General features: G+C 45.5%; 1 protein-coding gene across 4 annotated transcripts in view; it reads right to left on the bottom strand.

The window, feature by feature from the left end:
• TTYH3 (tweety family member 3) overlaps nt 1–27,774 on the bottom strand; it is a 174,720-nt gene that overhangs the window by 113,279 nt on the left and 33,667 nt on the right. For all 4 annotated transcript variants that reach the window (XR_008463189.1, XM_054180338.1, XM_054180339.1 and 1 more), the window contains exons 2-7: nt 16,700–16,869; nt 7,767–7,878; nt 6,058–6,278; nt 5,199–5,294; nt 2,625–2,697; nt 2,205–2,280 (exon numbers count right to left, since the gene is read on the bottom strand). Coding sequence is in view for 3 of the 4 variants with exons in the window: in XM_054180338.1 (XP_054036313.1) it covers nt 2,205–2,280; nt 2,625–2,697; nt 5,199–5,294; nt 6,058–6,278; nt 7,767–7,878; nt 16,700–16,869 (748 nt within the window). In the remaining variant the exon portion in view is untranslated. The remainder of the gene's footprint in view (nt 1–2,204; nt 2,281–2,624; nt 2,698–5,198; nt 5,295–6,057; nt 6,279–7,766; nt 7,879–16,699; nt 16,870–27,774) is intronic.

Raw genomic sequence — 27,774 nt, 5'->3', positions numbered from 1 at the left:
TTCTATTCTATTCTATTCTATTCTATTCTATTCCATATTATGGGGTACCAGTGCTTTTTGTTCAGATTTTAAAAAGATGTTTCTATTGGGATTAAAGTTCCACTGAGCAGAGTCACAGCTCAGTTCTCATGTCTGGATTTTCCTTCCTGCTCAGGTGTGCAGGATGGTCCTGACATTTGGAACCAAGTGCTATTTCTATAGCTTCTTGATCATAAACTATGACACAGCAGTGAAAATCCATGTGGGAAGGCAGAACATTCAGTCACCTCCCAACCAGCTGCCTGGTGTGGTGGCAGGCTCAGAAGTTAGACTGATTTCCTACTAAAAAAACAGAGAAGGAGCTCATGAACACCCAACGGCTGCCTAACAGCAGGGAACTGACACACCAGCAACCCACGGAAGGGGCCACCCTTCCAAGTCAAGCCTGTGACAACACCTGCTCTTCCTCCTCTTCAGCATTTCACTTAAACCCATTCACTGTTATTTATGGAGTCTTAACAACTGTTATAGCTGGTGGTGCTGCCAGAACAGAGCCTGATTTCACCCAGGGGAGCTGACTGTCCCTGCCGGGGGAAGCAGGAGGAGGGACAGAATGTCACCCACTGATAACCTCTAGATGAGTGATACTGATAAGTGAAAGAACTGCAGGGTCCAGGCAGACAAGGACAACTGAAACAGAGAAGTAGCACAAAAGGGCATTGTTTCAGTGTCCCAGGGACAATCTAGTTGTTACCAAACATGCTCCAGAGTTGATTTGAGTTACCAGATTACAGCACACAACTGGCATTAGCAACAGGTATTTCCCCTTGGCCTCATTGACCCATTTGCCTCCTTGAACAACTAGGAGACTGGTGTGGTGCCTAGAGACATCAGCTTCACCTTCAGCCAAGAGAGGATTGTCATCTTGGGCAGAGTTAAGCTCTTCTCTTATTGCATTTCTTTGTACAAAGAGAGCTGCCTGGCTCTATCCTCTCCTTCCCAGAAAACCAATGAATAAGGCATTCAAAAAATAAGCTCTAAGGTGGTAATATCAACCTGTACATTCTTTTATACTCGATTCTGCCTCCAGACATAAACATTTCTTATTGCTTCCAATCCCTGCTTCCTCAGCCCCAGCTACACACCTAGTTCCCTATCAGTTAGTTGCACAGTAAGAGGCAGCATTTGGCTGAGCACATGGCCATGCATTAGATTTTCTGTACATGAGGCAAAGATTCTCCAATTCCAGCAAATAAGAACCAAGAAAAACAAGTGGCTCCTTTTGCAAATCAGTGCCATTGTTTAGTTGTTGAATCATACACAGAACTACACAGAGGAACTGTCAGGGGGATAGGAGGTAGGAGAGAAAAAGGTTAACTTTGTTACCTAGGCAGTAAACTCAGCCCTGAAAAATACTTTTCCTTCTTAACACTTAGAGTATTCTCTGCTGACTGATGCCCAACCATATTTTTGTTAAGACACAGTTCTGAAAGGCACTCTTCACCTCAGGAGGTCCAGATTGGAGGCACCCCTCCTCTAACCAACCACTTGAGTCTAAATTTAAAGAGCAACAAACTCAAAATCCATCAGTGCTTCAGCTGGATGTCACTGTGATGCAGGCACAATGCTTTAAACACAACAGGATAAACAAAGCAATCAAAATACTGCATTTATGATGGAAAGGGAAATTCATGCTTCTCTTTGTGGCTCTTTCCATTCATTCGCCCTTTAAATTCACATTAGAGACTCTTTAGAGTGACCATTAAGAGAAAAAGAAATGGTTTTGTTGATAACAGATATAAAAACAAGTATTCTGGATTCAGGAATACAGATCCAAGTGCAAGTTTAAGACATGAAAACTCAAAGTACACACTGCTTTTGCCACAGTTCTGTCAGAGAGGAGAACATGATTGAATAGAGTGCCACATTCAGAGCAAAATAATCCCAGGACTTGTGCTGTTCCATCTTATCAGGGTTTTCTTCCACCCAAGAGTCAGGACAGAAGTTCTGAAGGCTCTTCTGACAAAAGAGAAGTACATGTCCACTTCTGGTGGCAGTGCAAATGCTTCTTTGGGAAGAATATTGGTTTTCAGAGCTCACATATACACTTTACCCACTGTAGGCAAACCCCTCTGTCCAAACACAGCCTGAAATGTTCAGCCACTCTCACACTACTGATAGCTGGAGCCACAGCACCCTGTGCCCAAGCCAGTCCCAGCACTTACCAGCACTAAGCACTGCATTCTCTTCAACCACTTTGGAGACATATGCATCAGGGTTAACACAGAAGTCACTGGAGCCCTAGATAGATGCAAGACAAAAGGGAAAAGGAGCATCAAAGAATACCAGTACCAAAGAGCAGTTTGAGCCAGGTTATCATCAGGGAATCTTTACTACAAGGGTGTTTCATATGCTGAAGTCTCTCATTGCCATCCCCACTGGCACTGCTTCACACAACTACAGCAGTACCAGCTGGCACACCACAGCACAGAGGAAGGAGGAGCTCTGTTCTTTTCATAGATGCAAATTGCTAGGACAGCTACTTAGAACAAGATGCACTCTAAGATAGAGACAGTGCAAAATTAATCTTGTGTCTGATAAACCTGCAGCAAAAGGTGAATGGGACTTGGATCAGAGCCACTTACCACAGCGACAGCCAACTCCAGACCCAGGGATCCCCAGCTGACAATCAGGGCAAACACCCCAAGCAAGCACACCCTGTGGGAGACATGCAGATGGCAGATGTAGAAGCCCTGGCTTCAAGCAGATCCTTTCACAAGATGTGTTATTTGGAGTCCAAAACAATTATGAAACCCAACACAGTATAAACCATCTTCCAATAAACCATCCCATTTTGTGTGTTGTGGACAGCAGCAACCACAGAAGTTTGTGTCCAGCTGTTGGTTGCAGCCCCCTGGTCCTGGGGCTGCAGGAGAAGGAAAAGTATGGTGGGAGCTAAGCCTTATCCCACTTCCAGCAGGGAAGCCAAAGGCACAAAGACACAAGGGTGGCTGGAGGGAAGGCAGACTGGCAAATGGATGACTGCAGCCCCATCACTTTCACTGTTTGCATTCTAGGCTTTACCTTCTGGGTCTAAAGATACTCAAAGAAAAATATGCCATAAAAATAACCCACAGAAACATACTGAGCCAAAACTGGATTAATCCCTCCTGCTTCTAGAACAAATGTGCTTGTCAGGTGTAAGCATGGCAAGGCTACAGACAGTGGGAGGGAGCACTCCCTGGTTCCAAGCTCTGTGCACCTGTGTAGCACCTATGCATCCCACACAGTCCTAGGAGAGAGACACCTGCAGGTAAACAGCTCAGAGCAACAGGGTAGGTGCCTACCACTGCCATGCCAGTCCATCCAAGATTTAAAAGCTTTGTTCTGACAGCTGGACCTCGTTATGACAGAAATAGAGGGAAGTGTCTGCTATCAAGCAGACACAAGGCAGAGAGCTGACAGAGCGGTGGCCTCAGTGACATTCAGCTAGCACACAGGAGGAGAAAAGGCTTTTGCACTTCCCCAACCAGCACATTAGCTCTTCACCTCTGCTGTCAGTGTGAGTGCTAGAGGTATTTAGGTAAAAGTGCTCCTCAGCTCCCTCAGGTATGGGGATACAGACTAATAAGCAGTTTCATTTTATGCATCCCTCTCTTCAAAGAAAAGGGATGCTGGCTTGCTCTCAGGGATGCTTTTCCCTGCAGGCTTTGAAACACAAGTAGGTTCCCTCCCACCCACACCCTGAAGAAAACAAAACAAAAATGTTTTCATAACCAAGATGTTCTTTATTCAAACCTAGTGCAAGCATCTCTGTGAGGAAGGAACATACCTCTTTTCTGCTACATTTGTCTCATGGAGTACTAGAGCTCTGAAAAAAAGAAATCTATGGCTCTCCATTAAAAATAAATAAATAAACCTATCCCTCAGTTCATCAACTTCTTCTGAGTAAGGCCTGTTCTGTGAATGGATCTGTGGCTCATCTCACAGGAGTAATGGGAGCTTTGCCAGACTGACCTGTGAGCAGCCCTCTGGAGCAAGAGGCTAAAAACTTCACTACGCTTTGTTTTCCAAATGGCTGCAAAAATCATCAGGCATGGATCAGCAAAGTTCTGTGGTTTTATGACATGAGGAGAGCAGGGCTTGGGGCCTCCAGCTGAGCATGGTAATCCATAAGATACATTTGTTGCTTCACTTCAAATGAAGATGACTGGGTCAGTAGCTGATTGCTTGGCTGCAAGATCTAGATCTGGCATTTCACCATCTTGCTTGGCTGTGATACACTTGCATTTTATGCCACGTGCTCCCATTGGGGAAAGCCTTAATATGAACTTCTGGCTAAGAGGGAATGAGATTCTAATTTAAACCCTGGGTTTACCATCTGTGCATACACTTGGACTTTTGTCTGTGTAACCTGCCAGGTATGAAGTCATCTGGCAAATAATAAACCTGAATATGGATTACAGTTATTAATGGCATCACCATGGATCAGGATAAACTCTTGGCCATGGCAGTTGTCAAACTGTCACTATGTTTATGATGCCAGTAGCTTTGCCAAATATGCCAAGCTAAACCAAGCTACAGGACAGGGAGAGGGATACTTTTTTTTCCTTCTTGTAACAGGGCATGGCAGCATTTGCAGTGCTTTTTAGAAGCAGGCATTAATATTGCAACACCATGGCAACAGGACTCATCCTCATAGCTATACAAAGCGTTGCTTGTTCTCAGCTTAACATTTCTTCAGGTGTGACAACCAAAAGGTAAACAAGAGCAGATCGTGACAAAAGGTCTGCTGCCAGGTTGTGTAGACACATGCAGTGCTTATCACCCATTGACATGCTGCAGAGAATTAAGCAGAGATTTTTAAAGCCTGTGAATTGAAGGGAGGATGTTCACATTGCCATCTCCCAACAAATGGAGGCTCAAAATGCCACCCAGTCGAAGGCAGACTGCTCAGGACTTCCTCATCTTTAATGAGACAGCGATGGACACCACTATCATTGCATTTTGTAGCTCAAGAAAATTCCTCTGAATATTTCTTGTAAGTAGCCCAAATTCTGTCCACAGGGGCACACTCTACAAAATCTCTCCACATTGTGAGACAAACTCAAGCTGTTCAATCTCAGAAGTCCTTGACATCAACTGATAAGGCTCTAAAAGCTTAAATTAGCATGCACCTGCATTCAGGTGGCCTTCTTTAATTCATTGTCAGGACTTACCCCACAAGAATGCCTCTGGAGTTTCTAATGAGCCCAAAGAGCACCAGCAAACATATCAGGACATTGAACAGGAGCAGGCCTAGGTATCCCAGCCACCTGCAGCAAACAAAGAACAGAGCTGGGTGTATAAAAGACACAGATCAAGAAGCTAGTGTGACTCATGGGGAAAATGAAGCCCTTTTCTTCAAGTAAAAGCTTAATTTCCAGAGAAATCCAAATATTTGCAGAGTTCAGAGTTGAGGCAGTTGAAAGCATAACACCCAACATACACAGCTGCTGAGAAAGGAGACTGCTAGTCTTGTTCTAGTGTAAAGTTCCATGCAACTGGACATCACCAGGTGAAGAAGCAACACTGCATCATCCTGAGCTTCCTAGACATTTGTTAGAAAATGCTTCAGTTTATTCCACATGTCAGGACAGATGTTTGCTTTTATGGAATACAGCTGATGCAATCTTCTGTTAAAAGCTGAATAAAAAGAAATGTTAGGGTGTGGTATCAACAGAGCTAGTGCAGCTTTTTCCTTTAATTAATGAGTCACACAATTACAGTGCACTTATTAGGACACAACAATAGCCATTTCTGTGGCTGGTTTTCCCCCAGTGCTAGAACACAGGCTGCAGCCTGAGAAGAAGTTTATATTCAGCTGGTAATAAATACAGTTAAGAAAAATGTTGTCATCAAGCATTTTGATTTAGGCTGAATGCAATTTTGCTGTAGGAAACAAATCAGCTGGATGGGCCAAGAGCACCTGCAGCAATATATAGAGCCTTTGGCCCAGCCATTCAGAATACACACACGTCATTGTTGCAGTGGGCCCAAACAGCTGCTACAAGCACCGCACTACAGCATGCTACACACCTGTACCAGTCATAGAGGTCAATCTGGATTGCCAGTTCTTCCAGAGACAGCTCTTCATTCTTCCAAAAGGGGATCTCAGTTGCTTGCCTGACCAGCTCATCCAGAAGACCTTGTAATTTCTGGATAACACGCAGGTAGTCTGTCTGCTTCGTGAACATCTCCTCCAGGACAAGCAAGTTGGGTTCCACTGTCTGGTTCAGAGCCACTGAAGTATCTAGTACCTATGGTATGAGAAAGAAAAAGGGGAAAACCAAAAAGAGAAAAAGAATTGAAGAATAGAAGGTCAAGGAATCACAAAAATCACAGAATGTTGGGGGCTGGAAGGAACTTCAAGAGATCATCCAGTCCAACCCTCCTGCCAGAGCATGATCACCTGTACCAGGTCACACAGGAATGCATCCAGGTGGATCTTGAAGTGAGAAAGCAAAACAGAATTCATTCTTACTAGCAAGTCATGGATAGCTTCTAGATTACCAGACCTCTGTCTTAAGGGGCTCAGACTGCTCACCCTTCAAAAGCAACTTATAAGCATGTATAAAATAGACTGCTAGCAAGCTGTCCAGTGATGGCATCTCAGCTGGGCTTTTGACACCCACTCACCACATTTTGTATCCACCAGAGTTGCTCTAAGATATCATGAAGTCAGAGGTAGCACAGGAAGAAGTGATTGTACTAAAATGACACATTTTAGTGAAAGACTTGTCTGCTTTGGCCTGCCTCCTCTTCTGGGTGTGGAAGAGAGCTGATCAGAAGCTGTTTTTAACTCTAGCAAAGAGAAGACTTCATTTAACAAGCTGTGCTTGGTATTTTTAGAAAAGCTGAAGAAAGCACCACTCTGCTAATGGAAATTTTAGCACATCACTAAGCCCAGAGACTAACAAAAACCAGAAAGAGATACAGGCTGTGGTAGTTTTAGGCTGTGCTCTAGAAAATTTTCCACAGATCTTGAGCAAAAAGTGGTAGAACGTAAAGAAATTACCATTGGATGTAAAAAGGCAAATAATGATAAGGTCTAAAGAATCCCCCTGGTCTGAAAACCAACATGAACTTAGTTTGGTAAACTACTTCTTTCTCTTTTTCACTTCCTTTGCTCTGACAGATACTAACTGGTGCTTAGGAGAAAGTTCTTCACAGAAAGAGTAATTGGCCATTGGAATGTTCTGCTCAGGGAGGGCAGAACCCTGGAGGGTTCAAAAAAGGATTGGATGTGGCACTTGAAGCCATGGTTTAGTTGTCAGGAGGTGTTAGGTATTAGGTAATAGGTTGGACTTGATGATCTCTGAGGTCTTTTCCAACCTGCTTGATTCTATGATTCTGCTAGCTTGCTGACCTTGGCTGTGTTCTTTGTTGTGGTTAAGTACTAACAAGCTCTGCTCTTCTCTTTCCCTTGTCCCATGTATAGGGAAGAAGGTGGGGGAAGAGTGGGAAGCTGTTGGTAGCCCCCTGGTTCTGTCCAGGGGGGGTCTTGGGCTGTTTATAAATGGTACATAGAGGTAACTATTGTCTATTTTGTACACATTCATTGCATTCCCTATTCCCAGATCGTAGCTGTGCTGGAAAATACAGCTTCATTTGCTTTCAACTGAGCCAGTCTGGCAGCTTTATGTTAGGGGGTAATTTCAACCCACCACACAGGCAGAGGGAGACTCAGAAGAAGAGGTGCTGAGCACGTCTGCTCATTCCCACACTGTCCACCCAGTGGCGCTTACCCGGTCTTGGACCCCAGCCACGGTGCGGTTGGCATGGCGCAGCGAGTAGGTCAGCCGGTGGATGCCGTCACTGGTCTCGCCATTCCCGTAGAAGCCAACAGCAATTCCAGCACTGCAGAGGAAGCAAGCAAGAAAGGGTAGAGTTAAAGCTAAAAGGGAAGCTGTAGAATGCATGGCTAACTCCTACAGCACCCTTGGTACTCATGTCAGCACTTTCCACCGAAAGGGAAGCCACGTGCCTCCCAAAGGGTAGGATCATGGAATGGTCTGGGCCAGAAGAGACCTCCAAAGGTCATATAGTCTGACCTCCCCACAGTCAGCAGGGACATCTCCAACTAGATCAGGTTGCCCAGCCATTGAGCTTCACCTTGAATATGTCTAGGGATGGGGCCACAACCACCTCCCTGAGCAACCTGTTCCAGCCTTTCACCACTCTCATACTAAAGAACTGGTTCCTGATATCCAATCTCAATCTACTCTTCTCTAGTTTGAAGCCACTGCCCCTTGTCCTGTCACTGCAGGCCTCTGTAAACAGTCTCTCTCCATCCTTTATGTAGCTGGAATAGTCATGCTCCTCAACAACCACTGAAAGAAATTCACCTGCTAACATTTGCCCCCTACTTTTCACACAGCCACTGACTCTCTGCATAGCATCCATCTGATGGAGAGCAGAACACCATCCCTTCTCAATATGTATGTTTTGTTTATGGTCCAATAATGAAAATGCATAAGAGAGCTGCTAAGAGTTCAGATTTAGCCATGGGCAAGCAGCAATCCAGGCAGCCAAGTGGCTCTCCAGTGAGTGCTGCAAGAGGTGACATGTGCCTTGCCTGGACATGAAATACAGACTGTTTTGCTACATTTTTCAAAAGCAGGACACAAAGGGCCTGCATTCATTATTTGTCTGTGGTGGCTCCTCTGGATACCTGTTCCATACCCTCCTCACTGCACTGTGAATTACCTATGAACATCATCTATCTTGCTTTATCTTCCCGTCAGAGATATTTGCGTCACACTGATTTAGAGAACTGGGAAGGAAGATTTAATAACTCACCAGAACAAAAGACTTATTTATTTTTAAAGCAAATGAATTTCAAGCTTGCAGACACAATTCAACTCCAGCTGCTTAGGAAATTACCACCTATCAGCTGATTTGCCATAACTGTCCACACATATCAGTCTGCCCCAGTTCTAAAGTAAACCATATTAGCTTAAGCCTCGCTTAAAGGAGGAAGATCCTGTAAAGGAGTTGCCACCAGGAGATTATCTCATGTGAGTCAGCAATACTTCTTCTAAGACAACACTGCAGGAACTCTTCCCAAACCCATTTTACCTAATAACAGAAGAGGGGAGAATTGGTGAAGAGGTCACACAACTAAACTCAGGGCTGACAAACATTACCAAGATAGACATTTCCTATTCTCATGGCACCTCCAGCTTCAGAGCACCTAGGATCTTTTCTGGCAAGGTTCTCAAGACACTGCACATTTGTGGTAGCAGAAAGGAAGGTAGGTGGTGGTTTTGGTGTAAAACTACAGTTATTCTGGATGAAACAATTCAGTTTCTTCACAGCAACTTTGTGCTTGAGCTAAAGCCCTGCCCTTACAGGGATGGTTTGAAGGAAGAACAAGAGAAGAAGGAAACAAGCCAAACAGCTTTCAGAACAAGCATGCGCCTTTGTTTAATATGAAGGGTCAGTAAAGGTCATTAGGCATTCTTCACCACCATCACTGGCTGAGAAGTGAACTAAGCAGGCAGGCCAGAGTGGGCTTTGTCTAGATAACCATCCCTTGCACTGGTTTGCTCTGGCACATACATCCATCTGCAGTCCCAGCTACTGGTTCCTGCTCTCACTCCCCTCCCTGCAGCAGGACAGCATCAATCCCTCCCCTCCTTGCCTGGGCTCAGCCACATCAGAAAGTGAGCAGAACAGTACAGTTCACCTGGCTTAATGTCTGCTTTCTCTTCACACATACAGGAAATGGAAGGAAAGATGCACTAAAAGTAGAGCCACTATGACAATCTGTGTCAGACTCAAGCTTTTTCCAACAATTACATGTCCATAAATTATAGAGCACTTGGCCCATAAAAGCCTCAGCTGGTCTTCCAAGGACAGCAGACAGACTTGATCATGAGCAAAAATAGAGGCAATAGGTATGTAACTCCTAACATTTAGTGCTCAGTCTCTTCATGAACACCACTCTTCAGACATTTTTCTAATGCAAATGATGCTGATAATTAAAGGGAGAAAAGCCCTTTGCCTTCTTCCCTGGTTGCAGCTATTATCAGAGCTTGATAACACATGCCTAGGATGCAGGGAGGTGGAAGGGATAGAGAGACACACACACCCCTCCCCCTTCTCCTGAACTAGAGACTGCAGCTCCAGGATAAGGTAACTCAGCATCCCATCACTGCAATCACAAACCTGTGGCTTGAATTGCTCCTTGTCTTATCAGAGCAAGTTCAGAGAGACTCTTCCACTCTCCTGAGCAGCAAAAAGCTTCAGCTTTTTTTTTTTCTACTGTAGTCACCAAATAAATTCCAGAACATTCCTGACATGGAGTATGCAGATCTGACCCCTTTAATTGGTGAGCACTTTCTATTCAGCTTGTTACAGCTACTAGAATGCTTGTTCTTTCAGCAAAGGCTTGGTAAGTGCCCAAAACCTGCTGCTTGGCTCTCAGTATTCTCAGCACAGTAGCAGGGTTTTGATGGAAAAGACTCAGAAACAGCACTCTGAATTAGCAGCAGTCACCTTGTCACCCTTAAAGATGCAGCACAGCTAGGTACATCAGCCAGTTTACTCAAAGGTACCAGGTATGAAGTGCTAGCAACTACAGGCAAATGACTTGAAGCTTGTTACCCCAGACAGTTATCCCAGCAGCCATCCACAGGCTGGAACCACAGCTTGGACTGCCCTTAACCCTCTAGGCACAGCCACCACCCCTGAAAGAAACACTAGAGCAACAGGAGTTGGGATAAAAGCCATGTAATTCAACTAATGAATTCCTCTAGACATGCTTATCACACATTCACTGGAACCACACATAAAGCACTAACTGTTCCATCACTGCCCAGCAAATGCCAGCTCTGCATTCACACCCTGTGCCAGCAAGGCCACTTGTGCAGCCATTTCTTCTCCTAGGAGCAAGCTGTACAGTTTGGTGGCAGTTCCCCTTTCCACCATGCTAGAGAGGGAGAGAAACCATCCCTGAAGTCCAGGCTGGGGGCAGCTGCCTGGGCCCATGCCATGACTGAGAAGGGGATAGAGCTGATGGGGGAAGGCAGTGGAGGAAGGGAGAGAACTGTTGCTGTTTAATTTTCCATCTACATTTGGCTTCATCTAAATCCAGCAGTTGTTTCAAATCCCTGCCTATACACACTGGTTTAAGTTGCTATTGTTTAAAGCAGATTTAAGGATTTGCACTAGTTTTTAACTACATTATTTGATTACAGGCAAACAGAGGGGCTCTCTTTCAGCAATTCTTTTAAGGTAAAAATAGATGAACTCATCTTAACCCAGCAGTGTAAGTCCTTGAGGTCAGGACAAATCACACAGTTTCTTGTGCAAACCCTGTGAGGCTGTAGAAGCCTAAAGATATAGCAGATCCATTTCCTGGTACAGAATGATAAGAATCATCCTCCACTGGGGAAACCTGCATTTCTGCCACGCAGCGTGGACACAAGAACAGCATTCCTGAATGGCACAGCTTGTTTCCACCCCAGCACCCTCTGGAAGATACTCCAACGCATTGTTGGCACTTCTATGGCAAAGTCATCTCCCCTTCTGCTATTCTTGCTCCTGTCACATAAACACCCTCCCTAGCACACACACACACACCCCTGATCCACACTGTCCCTTCCTCAATTCCTCCTTCCAAACCCACCCATGTCAGTCTCCGGTTGCTCTCGCTGCCCCCACTTCTCCCCTGCCTTCCCTTCTTACTCATGTTTCCTTAATAAAAACCTATCAAGCTCATACAAGGAATTTGAAAACTTGCTCCTGCCATCCAATACTGCATTTTAAAAGCCACTTAGCTACTAAGCCATTAGGTTAAGTTTTGGGAAACCCTCTCATGTTAAAGCAAGAAAATAACTGCCCTGAGCTTGACACCATCGCCATCAGTGCACACCCACAGAAACACACCCGAGGCACAGCATGCTCTGCCAGCTCTTTGAAAAGTTCTATGAGATGAGACAGAAGAGCAGGATGTCATGCCCCTTTTGAATTTCTTGAGTCTTCCTCAGGACTTAAGAATAGCCTTCCCCTGTTTATTTCTATGTAAGAGTCACACAGGCTTGATAAAGAACATCCCTTGATAAAGAACTAGAAAAGAAAAAGCAAGCCTAATTCTGAATCAGCTTGCAAGGTGACCTGCAAAAAAAAAACAACAAAAAACCCCACAACAAACAAAAAAAGGATTATAGGAGGTATATATGAAGATATACACAAACAGCAGAGTTCACTTGATAGAGGGAACACATGAATACCTTCTGGTGGAGAGATCTTCCCATTCTAATACACACACACACGCACAGAGCAAACCCCTCTGGGTACCCAGTCAGCAGTCTGAAAAGATGAACACTAGCCATTCATATCACATCCTTAGAAATGAATAATCTAACTACACCAAGTCATCTTTAATTACAGTAACTTCATAAGGAGAGCCCTTTTTAGACTTCATGTTCTCAGGAGGAATGTTAATTTGTCTGTCTAATTACCACCTTGCACTTTCGCACCGAGGGAAAGTGCTATTACTGGCACTTAAGAAAGCAAGTTTTCACCATCTATTTGTACCCACTTATTTCAGCTATCCTCTCCACAAAGCTTCCTACCCACCCTGGGAGCTGAGCTCCCTTCTGGGAGAGTTAAAGTCACCCAACTGGTGGATGAGATGATTTACAAGACAGCTCGCTATACACAGAAGCCAATCAAAATTGGTAAGGACTGGAAACCAACTATTCAAGGAACAATCTAGGCAAATATGTCCTGCATCTTTGTGACTAGAGCAACTGGGAAGGCTCCTTAAAGAGAGAGTTTGTTGGAGAGCTCCAGTTAACCAGTTAAGCCTTCCTGCTGGCTCAGCATTCTTCCTTCTGCTCAGCAGGAAATACTGAGTCATTAGGAAACAGTGACCCACAGCAGTCAGCAGGATTCACAGTACAAACAGCCTTCTGGGATTAACTGCAACCTACACATGCATGTAGTAGGCATAGCTGGACTTAACCAGAGTTAACCAGTTCTCAGCTAGGAAGACACCAGTCCACTTCACAGTACTTGGTTGGGCAAGATCAGCTGCTGTTGCATCAGCATCCAGCACCTTCTGTCTCCTTGAGTATGATGCTACAAGCTGCCTACTGGTCAGCCTGCTGTCAGCCACTGGGAACAGCCTTACTCCCCAGCACTTGGGAACTTAACAGCACTTTTATATTACATGGAAGACACAGCTAAGGTAAGATATATCCAGTGGACTAATTTCTGTCTGTGGGTATCTAACTGGGATTCCTGCTGGCACAGATTAGAAGAAGCCATATCTGCATTCCCAGCCAGATGCTGAGAACGGAGCACCAAGAGGCACCACTCTGAGCACACTGTTGGGTCCAGTTGCTGTCAGAGGGACAGAAAACTAACCTCAGCTTTGCAGGAGAGCACCAGCACTTGAAAAGCATCTTCATTCATCATAGCTGGTACCAACCTGCTATTGCTCAAGCACACTGATTTTGGAGTGGAAACCGAAAGCTTAATTGAAAAAGTCAAGCTAAATATTCACCCAGTGCTACTGTAGATTCAGGTAGAATCTTAGTTTTAAGGATAGTCCTGCATTTGATAGTCACAAAAACAAATGGTACACCAAGGATAAGAAACAATGGTTCCAATGGTTCCAATTCTGAGGGAGCCTAAGTAGTTTTCCAGCTTGCTAGTTTTGACTGGGAGCCACATGAATTTTAGCAGAATTGATGTGCAAACCTTCCAACTTAAATTGTCTCACATGCTCTGGGAGACGTGCAGGATCTCTCTCCTTCTCACCCTTTCTACAACTGAAAACAAACAACTACCACGCTCTGCAGCAGCTGTTTTGGACACATATGCTGCATAACAGCAGCTAACAAAAGCCTGTAGCAGCAGCACAACTATAAATAGCATCAGCTGGAGCTTCTGTAAGAAGGGGTTAGGACCACGGCACTTTCAATGGACTGGAATGGACGCAACTAAAACTCCTGAGATCACTGAAAAAGAAAGGTGAATGAGGCTGAGATTTCTTCTTTCCAGGTTGTTCTCTGGTTTGCCTTTCCATTCCAGGCGTCTATTTGCAATCAGCAAAGCACAGAAGAGCTCCCTGTGAAGGTGGCAATATGCTAGCGCACCAGATCTCCCCCTCGACACTGAGCCCCTGCCTCTACAGGCAAATCCATCTCCTGCTGCTAAACTCACCACAATGCCTGCTCTGTAGTGCTTGCTCCACTACTTCAGGGGTTTTCTATTCTCTTAAGCATGTGCCTGCAGAGGAGCAAATACACAAACAGCACTGTCAAGCCCTTGAATTTAAGGCTGGCCTTCAAGGAACATTTTCAGCCTCCAAAAGGATCACACACCAGATCCACCACCTATCAACAGGTTAATAAAAGAAGTGAGCCACGAGACACTGCAAATTAGAATCCTCTGGATACCTTTCTTTCAGAACAGGGAACTGCTCCCAGACCTGCCAGCCCTGCAGAGAGGCAAATAAGACCAACTGGAGCCTTGGGGAAGAGTAGAGGATAGTTGGAACTGGTAAGAAACGCAGTGCTCAATCTCAGGGCATGTGTCCATAGAGCTAAGAGTATTCACTCTGCCCAAGCCAAAACAAACCAAGTCTGTGGCTCCTTTCAGAAATCTGCAAACATGTCTCTGCTTTCAGATGCATCATTAACTTTCTAGGAAATGGAATCCTCATTTGTGGTGATTAATACAAACCCTTTCCTTTGACTTCTGCATATTTTCTCTACTAATTACTTATTCTTCCTCATTATTCAGGAGCCCTTTTCACCTCACCTCCAGAAGCTTCTATTGCTCTGTCATAACATGAGATGCTGCTGACACAAGCACCATTACTAGGAAGCCTTGGAGATGGCATAGTAGTACAGATAATGAAATGCAGCAATGCATTACACAGGCTGCAAAATCTGAACCTTTACTCCAGTTAAATACCAACACTCCCAAACCCAAAAGAGCCACCTGTGCCTCTTTCTTCTTAATCTGCTCTTCCACATAGCCCATGTCTTCAGGCACCAAATTCTAAGAAATCTCCACCTAGACCTGATAAATATTTCAGCTGTATCTAGCCTGTTGAAGGGATAAGCACAGTGTCCTTGATTTACCAGTGGCAAAGTATGAAAGAGCAGACCATTAGCTATTCCTTTTCGCATTGCTCAAACCATTAGGCAGCTCAGCAAGTGGTAGAAAGGAAGAAAACACATTACAGGTATTTAAAATATACATATAGCAAGTGGAAAGAGGGACTGCTGGCAGCACTGAGTACAGACTGTGGCAATTTTAGGCTGATGCCTAAAATTTTCTACATATTGAGGAGAAAAGTGATAGCATGTAAATACCATTGGCTGTAAAAGGGAGAATAATGACAAGGGCTAAATAACCCCATTAGCCTAGCCTGGAGAAGAGGAGGGTCAGGGGAGACCTTATTGCTCTCTACAGCTTCCTGAAAGGAGGTTGTAGATAGGTGGGGGTTGGTCTCTTCTCCCAGGCAAGCAGTGCCAGAAGGAGAGGACACAGTCTCAAGCTGCACCAGGGGAAGTTTAGGCTTGAGGTGAGGAGAAAGTTCTACACAGAAAGAGTAATTGGCCATTGGAATGCGCTGCCCAGGGAGGTGGTGGAGTCACTGTCCCTGGAGGTGTTCGAAAAAGGACTGGATGTGGCACTTGGAGCCATGGTTTAGCTGTCAGGAGGTGTTAGGTTGGACTTGATGATCTCTGAGGTCTTTTCCAACCTGGTTGATTTTGTGATACTGTGAACTAACATAAAGTTAGTTGTGTAAACTAACTCTTTCTCTTTTCAGCTTCCTCTCTCTAGCAGCTGGTGCATTTGCTTGGCTCTTGCTGACCTTGGCTGCATTCTTCTTGTGGCCAACTACTAACAAGCTACTCTCTGCCATTCTCCCTCTTTCTTTGACCTTGTATAGGGTGGGGGAAGGGAGCAGGGAGGGGGAAGCTATTAGTAGCCTCCTGGTTTTGTCCAGGGAGTTCCTGTGTTGCTTATAAATTGTGCATATGTGTAAATATTGCATATTTTGTACATATTCATTGCATTTCATTCTTCTAGATTGTGCAACAAAGCTAGTGAGGGGTCTGGAGCAAAAGCCCTATGAGGAGTGGCTGAGTGAGCTGGGGCTGTTTAGCTTGGAGAAGAGGAGACTCAGGGGAGACCTTATTGCTCTCTGCAACTACCTGAAGGGAGGTTGTAGCCAGGTGGGGATTGGTCTCTTCTCCCAGGCAACCTGTGACAGAACAAGAGGACACAGTTTCAAGCTGCACCAGGAGAGGTTTGGGCTGGATGTTAGGAAGAAATTCTTCCCAGAGAGAGAGATTGGCCACTGGAATGTGCTGCCCAGGGAGGTGGTGGAGTCACTGTCCCTGGAAATGTTTCAAAAGAGACTGGATGAGGCACTGGTTTAGTTGGTTCAGTTAGGATGGTGTTGGGTGATAGGCTGGACTTGATGATTTTGAAGGTCTTTTCCAACATGGATAATTCTGTACGCTGCTTGTGCTTGTAAATACAGCTCCATTTGCTTCCATCTGAGCTTGTCTGGCAATTTTATTTTGGGGGAGGATGGGTAATTTCAACCCACCTCGCAGATGCAGCATACCAAGCGTGAAAACACACAGGCAGGGTACTCCACCCCAAGTGAAAGGAAGAGGCCTTTCAGGAGCAAGCATACCTGCAGACCAGGGTGGCGATGATGACGCACCACGCCGTGCAGCAGCAGTCCGCATTGAGGTGTTCTTCGCTCTTCCGATGGCGGCAGCACAGCCAGAAGGAGTAGAACAAGAGAAAGAGCAGGTCCAGAGCCAGGCAGGAGAGAGCAATGCCACCCAGCAGCAGCAGGGCCTGCGGAGAACAGAGACAAATGTCACATCTGAGCGCGGCACAGCCATAGCAGGGGATGTGAACCTGGGCCCAGGTGTTTACGGGCTCTGCAATAAGCCAGTGCTGAGGGCACGCCTGGGAAACAAGTTGGTCTGTGCTTTCCCTGGGTTTTTTAAAGACAAATAGGAGATCATGATGGCATTCAACAAATCCAAGTGCTGGGGAATGCAATTTGGCCACAAGAACCCCATGCAAACCTACAGGCTGGGGTTGGAGTGGCTGGAGAGCTGCCAAACAGAAAGGGACCTGGGTGTGCTGATTGACAGCCAGCTGAACATGAGCCAGCAGTGTGCCCAGGTGGCCAAGAAGGCCAATGGTATCCTGTCCTGCATTAGAAATAGTGTGGCCAGCAGGAGCAGAGAAGTCATTGTGCCCCTGTACTCAGCGCTGGTTAGGCCACACCTTGAGTACTGTGTCCAGTTCTATGCCTCTCAGTTTAAGAAGGACATTGAGACTCTTGAACATGTCCAGAGAAGGGCAACGAGGCTGGGGAGAGGTCTTGAGCGCAAGCCCTATGAAGAGATGCTGGGGGAGCTGGGGTTGTTTAGCCTGGAGAAGAGGAGGCTCAGGGGAGACCTTATTGCTGTCTACAGCTACCTGAAGGGAGGTTGTAGACAGGCAGATGGTGGTCTCTTCTTCCAGGCAACCAGCACCAGAACAAGAGGACACAGTCTCAAGCTGCACCAGAGGAGGTTTAGGCTGGAGGTGAGGAGAAAGTTCTTCCCAGAAAGAGTAATTGGCCATTGGAATGTGCTGCCCAGGGATGTGGTGGAGTCACCATCCCTGGAGGTGTCCAAGAGGGGATTGGATGTGGCACTTGGTGCCATGGTTTAGTCATGAGGTCTGTAGTGACAGGTTGGGCTTGATGATCTTTGAGGTCTCTTCCAACCTTGGTGATTCTGTGATCTATTAGTGATCTATTATGGTTTTTTTAGCCCTACTTTCTCCCCCCTCTGCATCCCACTCGATGAAGCCATGTTCTGTACCAAAGCAATGACTAGCTGAGCCATTTTGTCTGTTCCCAGTCTGCAAACAGCCTGAGTGACTCAGGGAGGGTGGTATCCTCTTTACTCCTGATCACAGGTCAGCAGATTTAAAGTGGGGGGGGGGGAGAAAAATAGTTCAGCCAGCTGCCTCTATCTGTACAGTTCTTTAATCTTCATGAATAAATATGCAGGCTTATTCATTAGAAATCCAAGTGCATGAGTGGGTTTGAAAGGAGGTGGAATTTATTATACATGCATGAGATTGATTTAAAAAAAAAAAAAAAGGGAGGGGGGAGAAAAAAGAATCCCCAAGCACTGCTTCTGTTCAAGGTAGACCTAGAATAAATGCTAAACCCCTCCATATACCATCCACATATAGGTACAACAAAACGTGGATGCTACAGACACATTGGCTTGAAGCTGAGTTTTGGTGTTATGCCTATTTCTAGTCAGATGTTCCTGGAGAGAATGGGAAGCAGTAAGTGTTGAACTCCATTCCAAGGGTTGTTTTTTTTAATTCAGAAAGTCCTGGGCAAAACCCCCCCCAGAAATGCAAAACTATTTTGTTAAACAAGGTTTAAAATAAATCAATCAATCCATTCTAACACCAAATGCAGCCACACTTTCCCAGGTGGATCACAGAATCACCAAGGTTGGAAAAGACCTCAAAGATCATCCAGTCCAACCCGTCACCACAGACCTCATGACTAAACCATGGCACCAAGTGCCACATCCAATCCCCTCTTGAACACCTCCAGGGATGGTGACTCCACCACCTCCCTAGGTAGCCCATTCCAATGGCTAACAACTCTCTCAGTGAAGATACTCTAGTCATGAGGTCTGTGGTGACAGGTTGGACTCGATGATCTTTGAGGTCTCTTCCAACCTTGGTGATACTGTGTGTGAACCCTTGGTAGTGGTGACAAATGGCCACTTATTAGGAATGATTTAAGCACGTGGAAAGGGTCTAAGCCACCTACTGCTGCCCTAGCACTGGGAAGGCAGAGATAGATCTCCATCAGCAACAACAGCAAAGGAAAAGGTTGGGATTTTTTTAAATCACTCTATCTTTTCCTCCTCATGCAGAAATTCCTTAAAGAACATTTTCATGCTCCCTCCTGACTGAAAGAGCTCCTTCCTGGACAAAGAACCCGATGAATACAGCAATTAAAATAAGGTTCTCAACATAGCTGGTGACCCTCTAAGAGCCTGGTAGTAACTTGCTCCTCGTATGCTTTTCTTCCCCTTCTTTCCTCCCCTCCTCAGGCCTGCTCCATAGGTACTCCCTGCTGAGTTATCCTGGCAAGCTACCCAAACCACAGAACACACTTTCCAGCCAAGCACACGTCAGAGTGCAGAGTGTTGGGCCCATGGCCATAGCTAACGAGAGTCACGCTACTTAAATCTGACCCCTGCAGCACTGACGCTCCGCTTGCGCCATGCTCTTCGCTCTCCCAGCCCCAAGAAACCCACAAGAAGCCCATCAAGAGCCCTGGGATGGAGGTGCTGCTCTCCCCATCTAAACAGCAGAAACTTGGTCCCGTTGTAGAAAGGGAACTTTGGCATCTTTAACAGAGAAGAGTGGGGGTGGAAGGGAAGGAGGCCTATCCCCCTTTCCCATGGTTACACCAGATGGTGTGTGCGCTGCTCGAGCTCCTCAGCGGAGAGGGGCCTTCGAGAGGGAAGCTGCCTTCAGAGCCCCACATTCTCCCACTTCTGAAGGCTTGCCATGTACGAGCGCTCAATACTAATTTAACTAACACTTTTGGCATACCAAAGCTCCTCAGGGATGTTCTTTATTTTTTAAACATGTCAGGCTGCTGCAATGTAAAGCTTGCCTGCGCTGCTCGCCTGCACTTCTTTCTTCACACCCTCAACCTTCCTGCGCACGCTAAAAGACATTGCCACTGGAAAGGAACTCGCTGGAAAACATCTTCCCACCAACTCTTTATCAGGAAAAATAAATGCATGCTGCAGCTCCAGATGTAGGGGAGCAGCCCCCATTAAAAGGGAGAAAACATATCTATGAAAAGGGGTGGGGGGAATCATTAAAGACTGCCATGCAGCAAGCAATCTGAAGCTCTTGAGTCGAAGGGACACAATATATGTTTTAATTTATGTATCTGGCCAAAAGGACTTGGCTAGCCACGACACCATGATCTGTGTTTCATTTTCCAGAGAGTATTTGTTTTCCATTAATGGATATGTGCCATGACAACAAGTGAAATCATCCAGCAGAGCAGTTATTAATCTTTCTGACTGATGAGTCAGTTTAGGATCCAGAAGACTGGCTGGCAGTGGTCGCAACCAAAGATATGCCTGTGCCTGCTTGTCAGGATTAAATGCCAGTATTTAAAAAGGGGGGGGTTGAGGCTGGGTAAACCCTCAGACACTCTATCCTGAAGCAATAAATCTGGGACTTGGTTATCCAAGGCCACATTATCCCCCAGTAAACGTAAAATTATGCACTGGGCCTTTTGCCGCAAAGGAGCATCCCTTCGTTTTCGAACATTTGCTGAGCTATCAGAACCTTTATAGCAAATGATGCATGAACTGCCCTTACAGGAAAATGGAGACAACTTGGAAGAGCAACATTTTACCACTCTGCTGACACTAATGGCAGAAGTGGAGACAGAGCAGTCCCTGAAAATGAGTGTAAATCCAAATGGTATCAGCCAGACCGGCAGGAGACGAAGCTACAGTGTTCAGATGCACTTTCAAAATAAAAGCTAATAGCAGCAGACAGGGAAGAAACCAGGAGCAGCATTGCTAGCTTGGGAAGGCACCATGAGACCTGAATAGACCTGGCCTTGTGGAGGGATGGTGTTCAATAGGCTGCTGCAGTGTTAATATCCTTTCTCAGCTCCATCAGGGGTGTCAGGATTCACGGGATTTACTCTCGTTTTACAAATAAGGGACAGAAAACATCGAGCTCACCATGCAGACAGGGACACCATCACAGTAAGAAACACAGGGCACAGCAAAAACATCCCCCACAAAAATACCCAGGGGCTGGTCAGTTCTTTTGTGTGCTATGAGGCTACCCACAGATGCTGATATTATACCTAAGCATATATATGTAGATGAGCCTTCAGCTAAACCAATCTTTGGTCTCTGAGACCATGCTTTATGATACTGTGGATCAATTAAACCAATATACAGCCTTGTGTACTCCATGAAAAATCCCCATACAATACCCAGTCACTTTCAGCTTGCAAGTTCCAAACTGTGATCCACATCATCAGTTACCCAAATCTGTGGATTGTGGTCCTGGAAGGCTAATTTTAGCTGCTGAAAATGCACTTAAGGGATATATACTCTCTCCCTCCCTCCCTCCCTCCTCACAAAGAGAAGCGTTCTACGTAAGAACATGAGAAAAGGCATATACAAGATATATTTGAGTGTATTTCCTTAGAAGGGAAAGCCTATAAAAAGCCATGACACACTGAGGCAGAAGGTAAACACTGGGTTGCATTCATGTTAAGTGTCAAGATTTAGCACTGCCTTAAGTGCTGTTTGTTCACCATCCAACTGTACCGAGGAATGTTGGCTTAGGGACCTTTCCTCACACCACCAGGTCCCCTCTTTCACGAAGGTTACTTGGCACAAGTAGTCCAGGGATCAAAACAGGTTTAGAATGTTAATTCTGAACATGCATGGGCTCAAAATAATATTTATGCTTTATTAAGTACAAGTTTTGCCAATCTCAACCTATCCAACTTCCAATTAGCACATCCTTTAGACCTCAACTGTACTAACAGCGGCATGGTGTAGTGAGCTCTTCACAGGGAATAAATGATAGGTGTTTCTGGGTAGCACTGCTATTCTACTACTAGTTAGAAAGTCAACTAAAACCTCATTAAGTAACTTGAGAGCAAAGCTGAAGCCTTCAGGTGGTTCCTGAAAAGCACACAGCTTTGCTTTCAAGCACCCATCAATCATTTTTAAGTTATTTCATCTTAAAACTTCATCATTTCAACCCACAGGACAAAATAGCTACAGCTTGTGAGCATCTCAACAACACAGCTGCCTTAATCATTGCCAGATGTAGAAATGTTTATAGTTTTACCTTAACGTTGGCTTTTGCCAAGAGAAAGCTTTCCACTGAATCTGCAACTAATGTTCCTTCTGGATTTCTATGCAGCAACTTGAGATGGTAGTAATAAAACAGACAGAAGAGGTTAAAGGACTGTGGGAAGAGAAAAACGTTCACCCAGAAGAATAAATGAAGCAAACTGGGCTGCTGCCAAAGGAGCACTCATCTCTATTTATTGCATGAAGGACGGAAGTCTTCCTAGCAAGAAAAGAAACTGCTGTGGGATAGTGTCATGCCTACACTACTTCCCACACCATTTTCTTTTGTAGACTTCAGGATACGTAGAAGCAGCTTACTCACAGATAAGGAACTGTGTCCTATCAAATGGGTTGGGGTTTTTCATTGTTGTTGTTGTTTTCTTTTTAGTAATGCTGGCAGCATGAGGAACACACTCAGACTCCCTCACCGACTTGTTCTGAACACGTTATGTGTGCAGAGACTTGATTCTTGCTTCTGAAAAGTGCTGCATGTGGTGGTTGTGGAGATACTGAAGCATCTCAGGATGTCATTCATCCCACAGTCTACAGAAGGATATGAGCTTTGGTAGGGAATGAAGCCAACCATGTATTGGCAAATGTAACGTGGGGAGAGGATGTGGAAACCACTGCTGATCTCAGCACTAAACCATCCCTATCTCCTCTGTCCGGGGGGACAGGCCTTCCCAGGCCAATTACTGTACACAACACAGTAGAGGAGCAAGGCAGGGCAGGAAACAAGCTGTGGAAGAGGCTTTTCCCACAGCATGGAGATGTACTCTCCATCGTGAGGGATCCCTCAGCAGCGTGGAAGAGCACCATGAAAACAAAGGACAGGCTCCACTGTCTTCTCTCCTTATACAGACATCTTCCAGGGAAAGCACACTGTTAAGAGAGTGCAGTAGGCTACATATATTTAGGGCACGTCCACACTTGAGCAAGCAATATAGGACAACACTTTGCCTTAAGCTTTTTTTGGCTGTTGCCTTTCCTTTCTGGAAAAGAGAAAATGTCAAGGATTATGTCATGAGTTTTTATTATTTTTTGAAATCACCTTAAGACAACACAGTAGACACATCAGACTAAAACAGGTCTACAGCTGAAACATCTCCTAGCATGACTAGACAGCTCAAGTCTATTTAACCAAGTTGGTTAAATACACAGCCTAGCTTCCTCCAGATTGAGAAGCTATTTGCACAGGCAAGGGCACTCCACAGCAGGTTGGCATTAGAGCCGTGAACTAAAGCCACTTTAATTACAAATGAGTGTTCACACAGGGCTTTAATGTAGTTTAACTAGAATGGCTTTAATTCAGTGTAGTTTAATTCACTTTAGTGCATTTAAAGTGGTTTAACTAATTTGCTTTAAATTCATTTCTCCAGTTAATTCCGATTAATTTCTCAAGTGCCCTTCTACAGGCAAGGACTGAGAACAAGGTTAGGTTGATTAAAGATTCATCATCATTTCCTCCATGCTAACAGTCATGACCCCTTATTTCATAATTAAAGGCTTTCAACACTGCCTTTATGTTTGATCCAATTCACAGAAGCCACCAGGGCAGAGGCCAAAATGACACAGCCTTGCTGATACCTGGTTTATTGCAGTAACCAACAGGCCAATACAATCCTCACCAGAGCTGCGAGAGCTGTGGTTAAACAACATACAACACAGATGCATCTGCACACCTCAACCTCCACAGATTACACAGGGCCAGCTGCTAGAATTCATCAGAGCATCTCATATCACAAACCAAAGAGAAGGAAAGTGCTGAGCAGAAAGGATTTGCTTAACAATTGGGTTGGAATTTTTTTTTCCTGCCCACAAATGCAGATCTAAGCCATGCTAATCAGCAGTGAACACTGGAGTCCTATTGGGTTGAAGTCAAATAACAATCCATTTATTCCCTTAGCTGTTACCAACTCAGCAATCTCCATCTTACACAGCAAGGAAACATTCCCAGAGGTAAGGGGGTCCTCTAAATTGGATGTTCTTATCCCTAGTTTCTCCATAATGCTGGCTGAAAGCCTCTATGCACTACAGCAATGAAAAGAATGAGACACTCTCACCAAATTCAGTTTCCACTGACAGGTCCCCACAGACTAAATCTTTATTAAATGAGGCTTAGCTCAGAACTGGCAGCTTGTCAAATGAGCATTCTCACTGAAAAGGCGGATTTCCTTTCTGGGGATTCTGCAGATTCCCTTGCAGGGCTCTAAAAAAGCCACCACAGATGCATCAGTGTTCATGCAGGTTTTTGTCCCAAATCCCAGACCAGAAAATTGTGTAAGGAATCCTCTTGAGAACAGGCCTTCAGCTTTAGAAGTTTACTCCTCCCTTGTATTCCCAGTTGGACCAAGTTCATTGTTGCAACTCTCTTTTTACAGGCAAGAATCAGATAAGTATTTGGAATATTGAGGTGAAGGACACCAAGCTGGAGGAATTCTGTGGGTCTCCAGCACCACTCATGTCCGTGCTCAGTTTGCCCAACTCCCACATCACAGATCTGCACAATTTCCCCAGACATTCCTTTCCCATAACAGATTAGCTCACGCATTCCTGCTCAACAGCAGCTTCTCTACTTGAGGCCCTTTAGAAGCAGCTTTAGTTCCTTGGGTAGAAAGCTGTATCATCCATTAAAGTCTGAAAACAATCTCCTCACAAGGTAATTTTCCAGCAAACTGGATAATGGAAAGAAACCCCATGCTATAAAGGAAGTATGAATTTAATGCTCCTACAACTCAGGGATAAGCAAACACCGCCTGCATTACCTGGCTTGAGCCCAAAGAGTTGTATAAATTCCCATGCCAAGACAATTCCCCATCCTCAGCTCTGCGCTGGGAGCTCAGCTATGCGTTTGCTGGCTTGGAACTCTCCAAAGCCAAGACGTGGCACTGCCAAGCTGCCCACTGCAGCCAGGCAGGGACCAGGGCACACTTGCACAGCCCAACACATGAGCAAGGAAGCATTGGTGTATTCATAAAATAATCATAAAGAGCCAACCAAAAAAAAAGAGAAAAAAATAGGCAGGAAATGCTTAGGCTTGAAGCCCAGTGACTTAATCCAATTTCCATCCTTTTTCCCTTCCCCCTCCTACAATGTAGGCTCTCAGAGACAATACACTTCATTTAGATGGAAAAAAATAAATACCCACCCCCCTCCTAAGTGCCTGGCCTTGCACACTGTCAAGCAAAGCACTGGGAGGCTGTGTATTTTTATCTCTCCATGCTGACCGTGCCTGCTCCTGAGAGGATGCCAGGCTCAAGGACTTCTCTTTCAAGCCTCCAGCTGTAGGAGTCTGTGCTTTACTGCAGGCTAGCTTCCCTTTGGCTGGTGCTGTTTCTTATTAGATATGGTTTGAAACCCAAGTATTCATACTGCTCCTGCTTTGTACAGCTCTGCACAAAGACAGGCTCTCTCAGCAGAGGTGAAGACATGCATTGGCCAGAAGTGTCCTGCTCCTCTGTAGGACCTATCCTTTCCAGGACCAGATAGGCAATGACATTAATATGACTGATTAATATTAAATGCCATATTTAGGCTCATAATAGCTTCTTGATCTTCTTTAATCACCTTCTCTCAAACCAGTCAACCAAATCCCCAAAGAAAAAAAATAATATCAGCCAGTACAGAGTTTGAAGACAGAAACAACCAGCACCAGAACAAGAGGACACAGTCTCATACTGTGCCAGGGGAAGTTTAGACTTGAGGTGAGGAGAAAGTTCTTTACAGAAAGAGTTGTTGACCATTAGAATGTGCTTCCCAGGAAGGTGGTGGAGTCACTATCCCTGGAGGTGTTCAAAAAGGGATTGGACATGGCACTTGGTGCCATGGTTTAGTAGTCATGAGGTGGTGGGTGACAGGTTGGACTTGATCATCTCTGAGGTCTTTTCCAACCGTATTGATTCTATGGTTCTGTGAACTCAACCCTCAGCTCTGACATTCAGAGCAAGAAAAAGCTTGCAGGGAGGTCAATGCAAGCTGCATACACCGTGCAGTATCCCCTTAGCAGGCAGCCCCCAGTCTACTGTGAGAGGCTTTCACAAATCATTTCTGTTTGCAAGAGGATAAACAAGGCACTGGGGAGGGAGGCTATGGAGGGCGGAAATGAACAGAGCCACCCCTAAATGGAACAGAAAACAAAACCTTGTTCCACTTGTGGAAACTTTCCCCAAAGGAACATCAACCCATCAACAGGGTTAGTCCTTCCTATCATCAGGTATCATGGTGTTTCCATAAGCCTGACAGCTGTAGATAATGTGGTTCTGTTCACTCCTGTCTTCAGAGAGACAACATCACATCCCTTGTGTTAGTTAAGAAGCTTTGCTGGGCAAAGATTTGTTTGGAATTTCTTAGCAGTGGATGCGTTCAGTTGCACAGGACACGAGCACAGATGTCCAGCACAAGCATTCTTCCTCTCACTATGCCTTTCTGGCATCTTCTCTCTGCAGCTCGTGACTGGCAGACATATCAAAGCAGCTGAGAGGAAAACAGTTCCGAGTGCAGCCACTTCCCTTCCACCCAAGCGACACAAATCCACACTGACTTTCCAAATGTGTTTCCAAAATTTCCACATTAAAGAAAAAAAAAAAAAAAGTTCATTTTAAGAGAAGGTATTTTTAACTTGGACTGAAGTGATTCTGGAAAGCCAGGGCAGGCTGCCTTCCATGAATTTCCAGTACAGGATCATGCCCAGCACCACATTCCCCTCATGGCTTTCAACCGCCAGGTCCATCCTGGTGGGACTGTAATCAGAATAACGCTCAGTGGTCAGACCCAAACAGGGAGTGAAGCTCACTCACTTTGGGGAGAAATGACACAACAGGACTAGCAGAAGCAGGGAAGTCATTGTGCCCCTGTACAGGGGCATTGGTTAGGCCACACCTTGAGTCCTGTGTCCAGTTCTGGGCCCCTTAATTTAAAAAGGACATTGAGACTCATGAACGTGTCCAGAGAAGGGCAATGAGGCTGGGGAGAGGCCTCAAGCATAAGCCCTATGAGGAGAGGCTGAGGGACCTGGGGTTGTTTAGCCTGGAGAAGAGAAGGGTCAGGGGAGACCTTATTGCTGTCTATAACTGCCTGAAGGGAGGTTGGAGCCAGGTAGGGGTTCGTCTCTTCTCCCAGGCAACCAGCACCAGAACAAGAGGACACAGTCTCAAACTGTGCCAGGGGAAGTTTAGGCTCGAGGTGAGGAGAAAGTTCTTCAGAGAGAGAGTTGTTAGCCATTGGAATGTGCTGCCCAGGGAGGTGGTGGAGTCACCGTCCCCAGAGGTGTTCAAGAGGGGATTGGACGTGGCACTTGGTGCCATGGTTTAGCAGTCATGAGGTATTGGATGACAGGTTGGACTTGATCTTTGAGGTCTCTTCCAACCTTATTGATTCCATGATTTACCTTGCTTGCCAAACATTGAATCTACCCTTTTTTTTTTCCATTCCCCCCAGTCCTATCACTCCCTGATACCCTAAGAAGTCCCTCCCCAGCTTTCCTATAGCCCTCTTTAAGATACTGGAAGGCCACAATTAGGTCTCCTCAGAGCCTTCTCTTCTCCAGACTGAACAGCCATGACTCCCTCAGTCTGTCCTCATAGGAGAGCAGCTCCAGCCCTCTGCTCATCCTCTTGGCCCTTCTCTGGACACCTTCCAGCACCTCCAGATCCTTCCTGTACTGGGGGCTCCAGAACTGGCCACAGTACTCCAGGTGGGGTCTCAGCAGCGCGGAGTAGAGGGGGAGAATCACCTCACTCGACCTGCTGGCTCTGCTTCTCTTGCTGCAGCCCAGGCTGTGATTGGCTTTCTGGGCTGCAAGTGCACA

This window comes from Dryobates pubescens, chromosome 4, assembly GCF_014839835.1.
Source record: "Dryobates pubescens isolate bDryPub1 chromosome 4, bDryPub1.pri, whole genome shotgun sequence".
NCBI classification, from domain to species: domain Eukaryota; kingdom Metazoa; phylum Chordata; class Aves; order Piciformes; family Picidae; genus Dryobates; species Dryobates pubescens.
The sequence above is the reverse complement of the archived record's forward strand: the minus strand, read 5'-3'. Positions and strand labels throughout refer to the sequence as shown.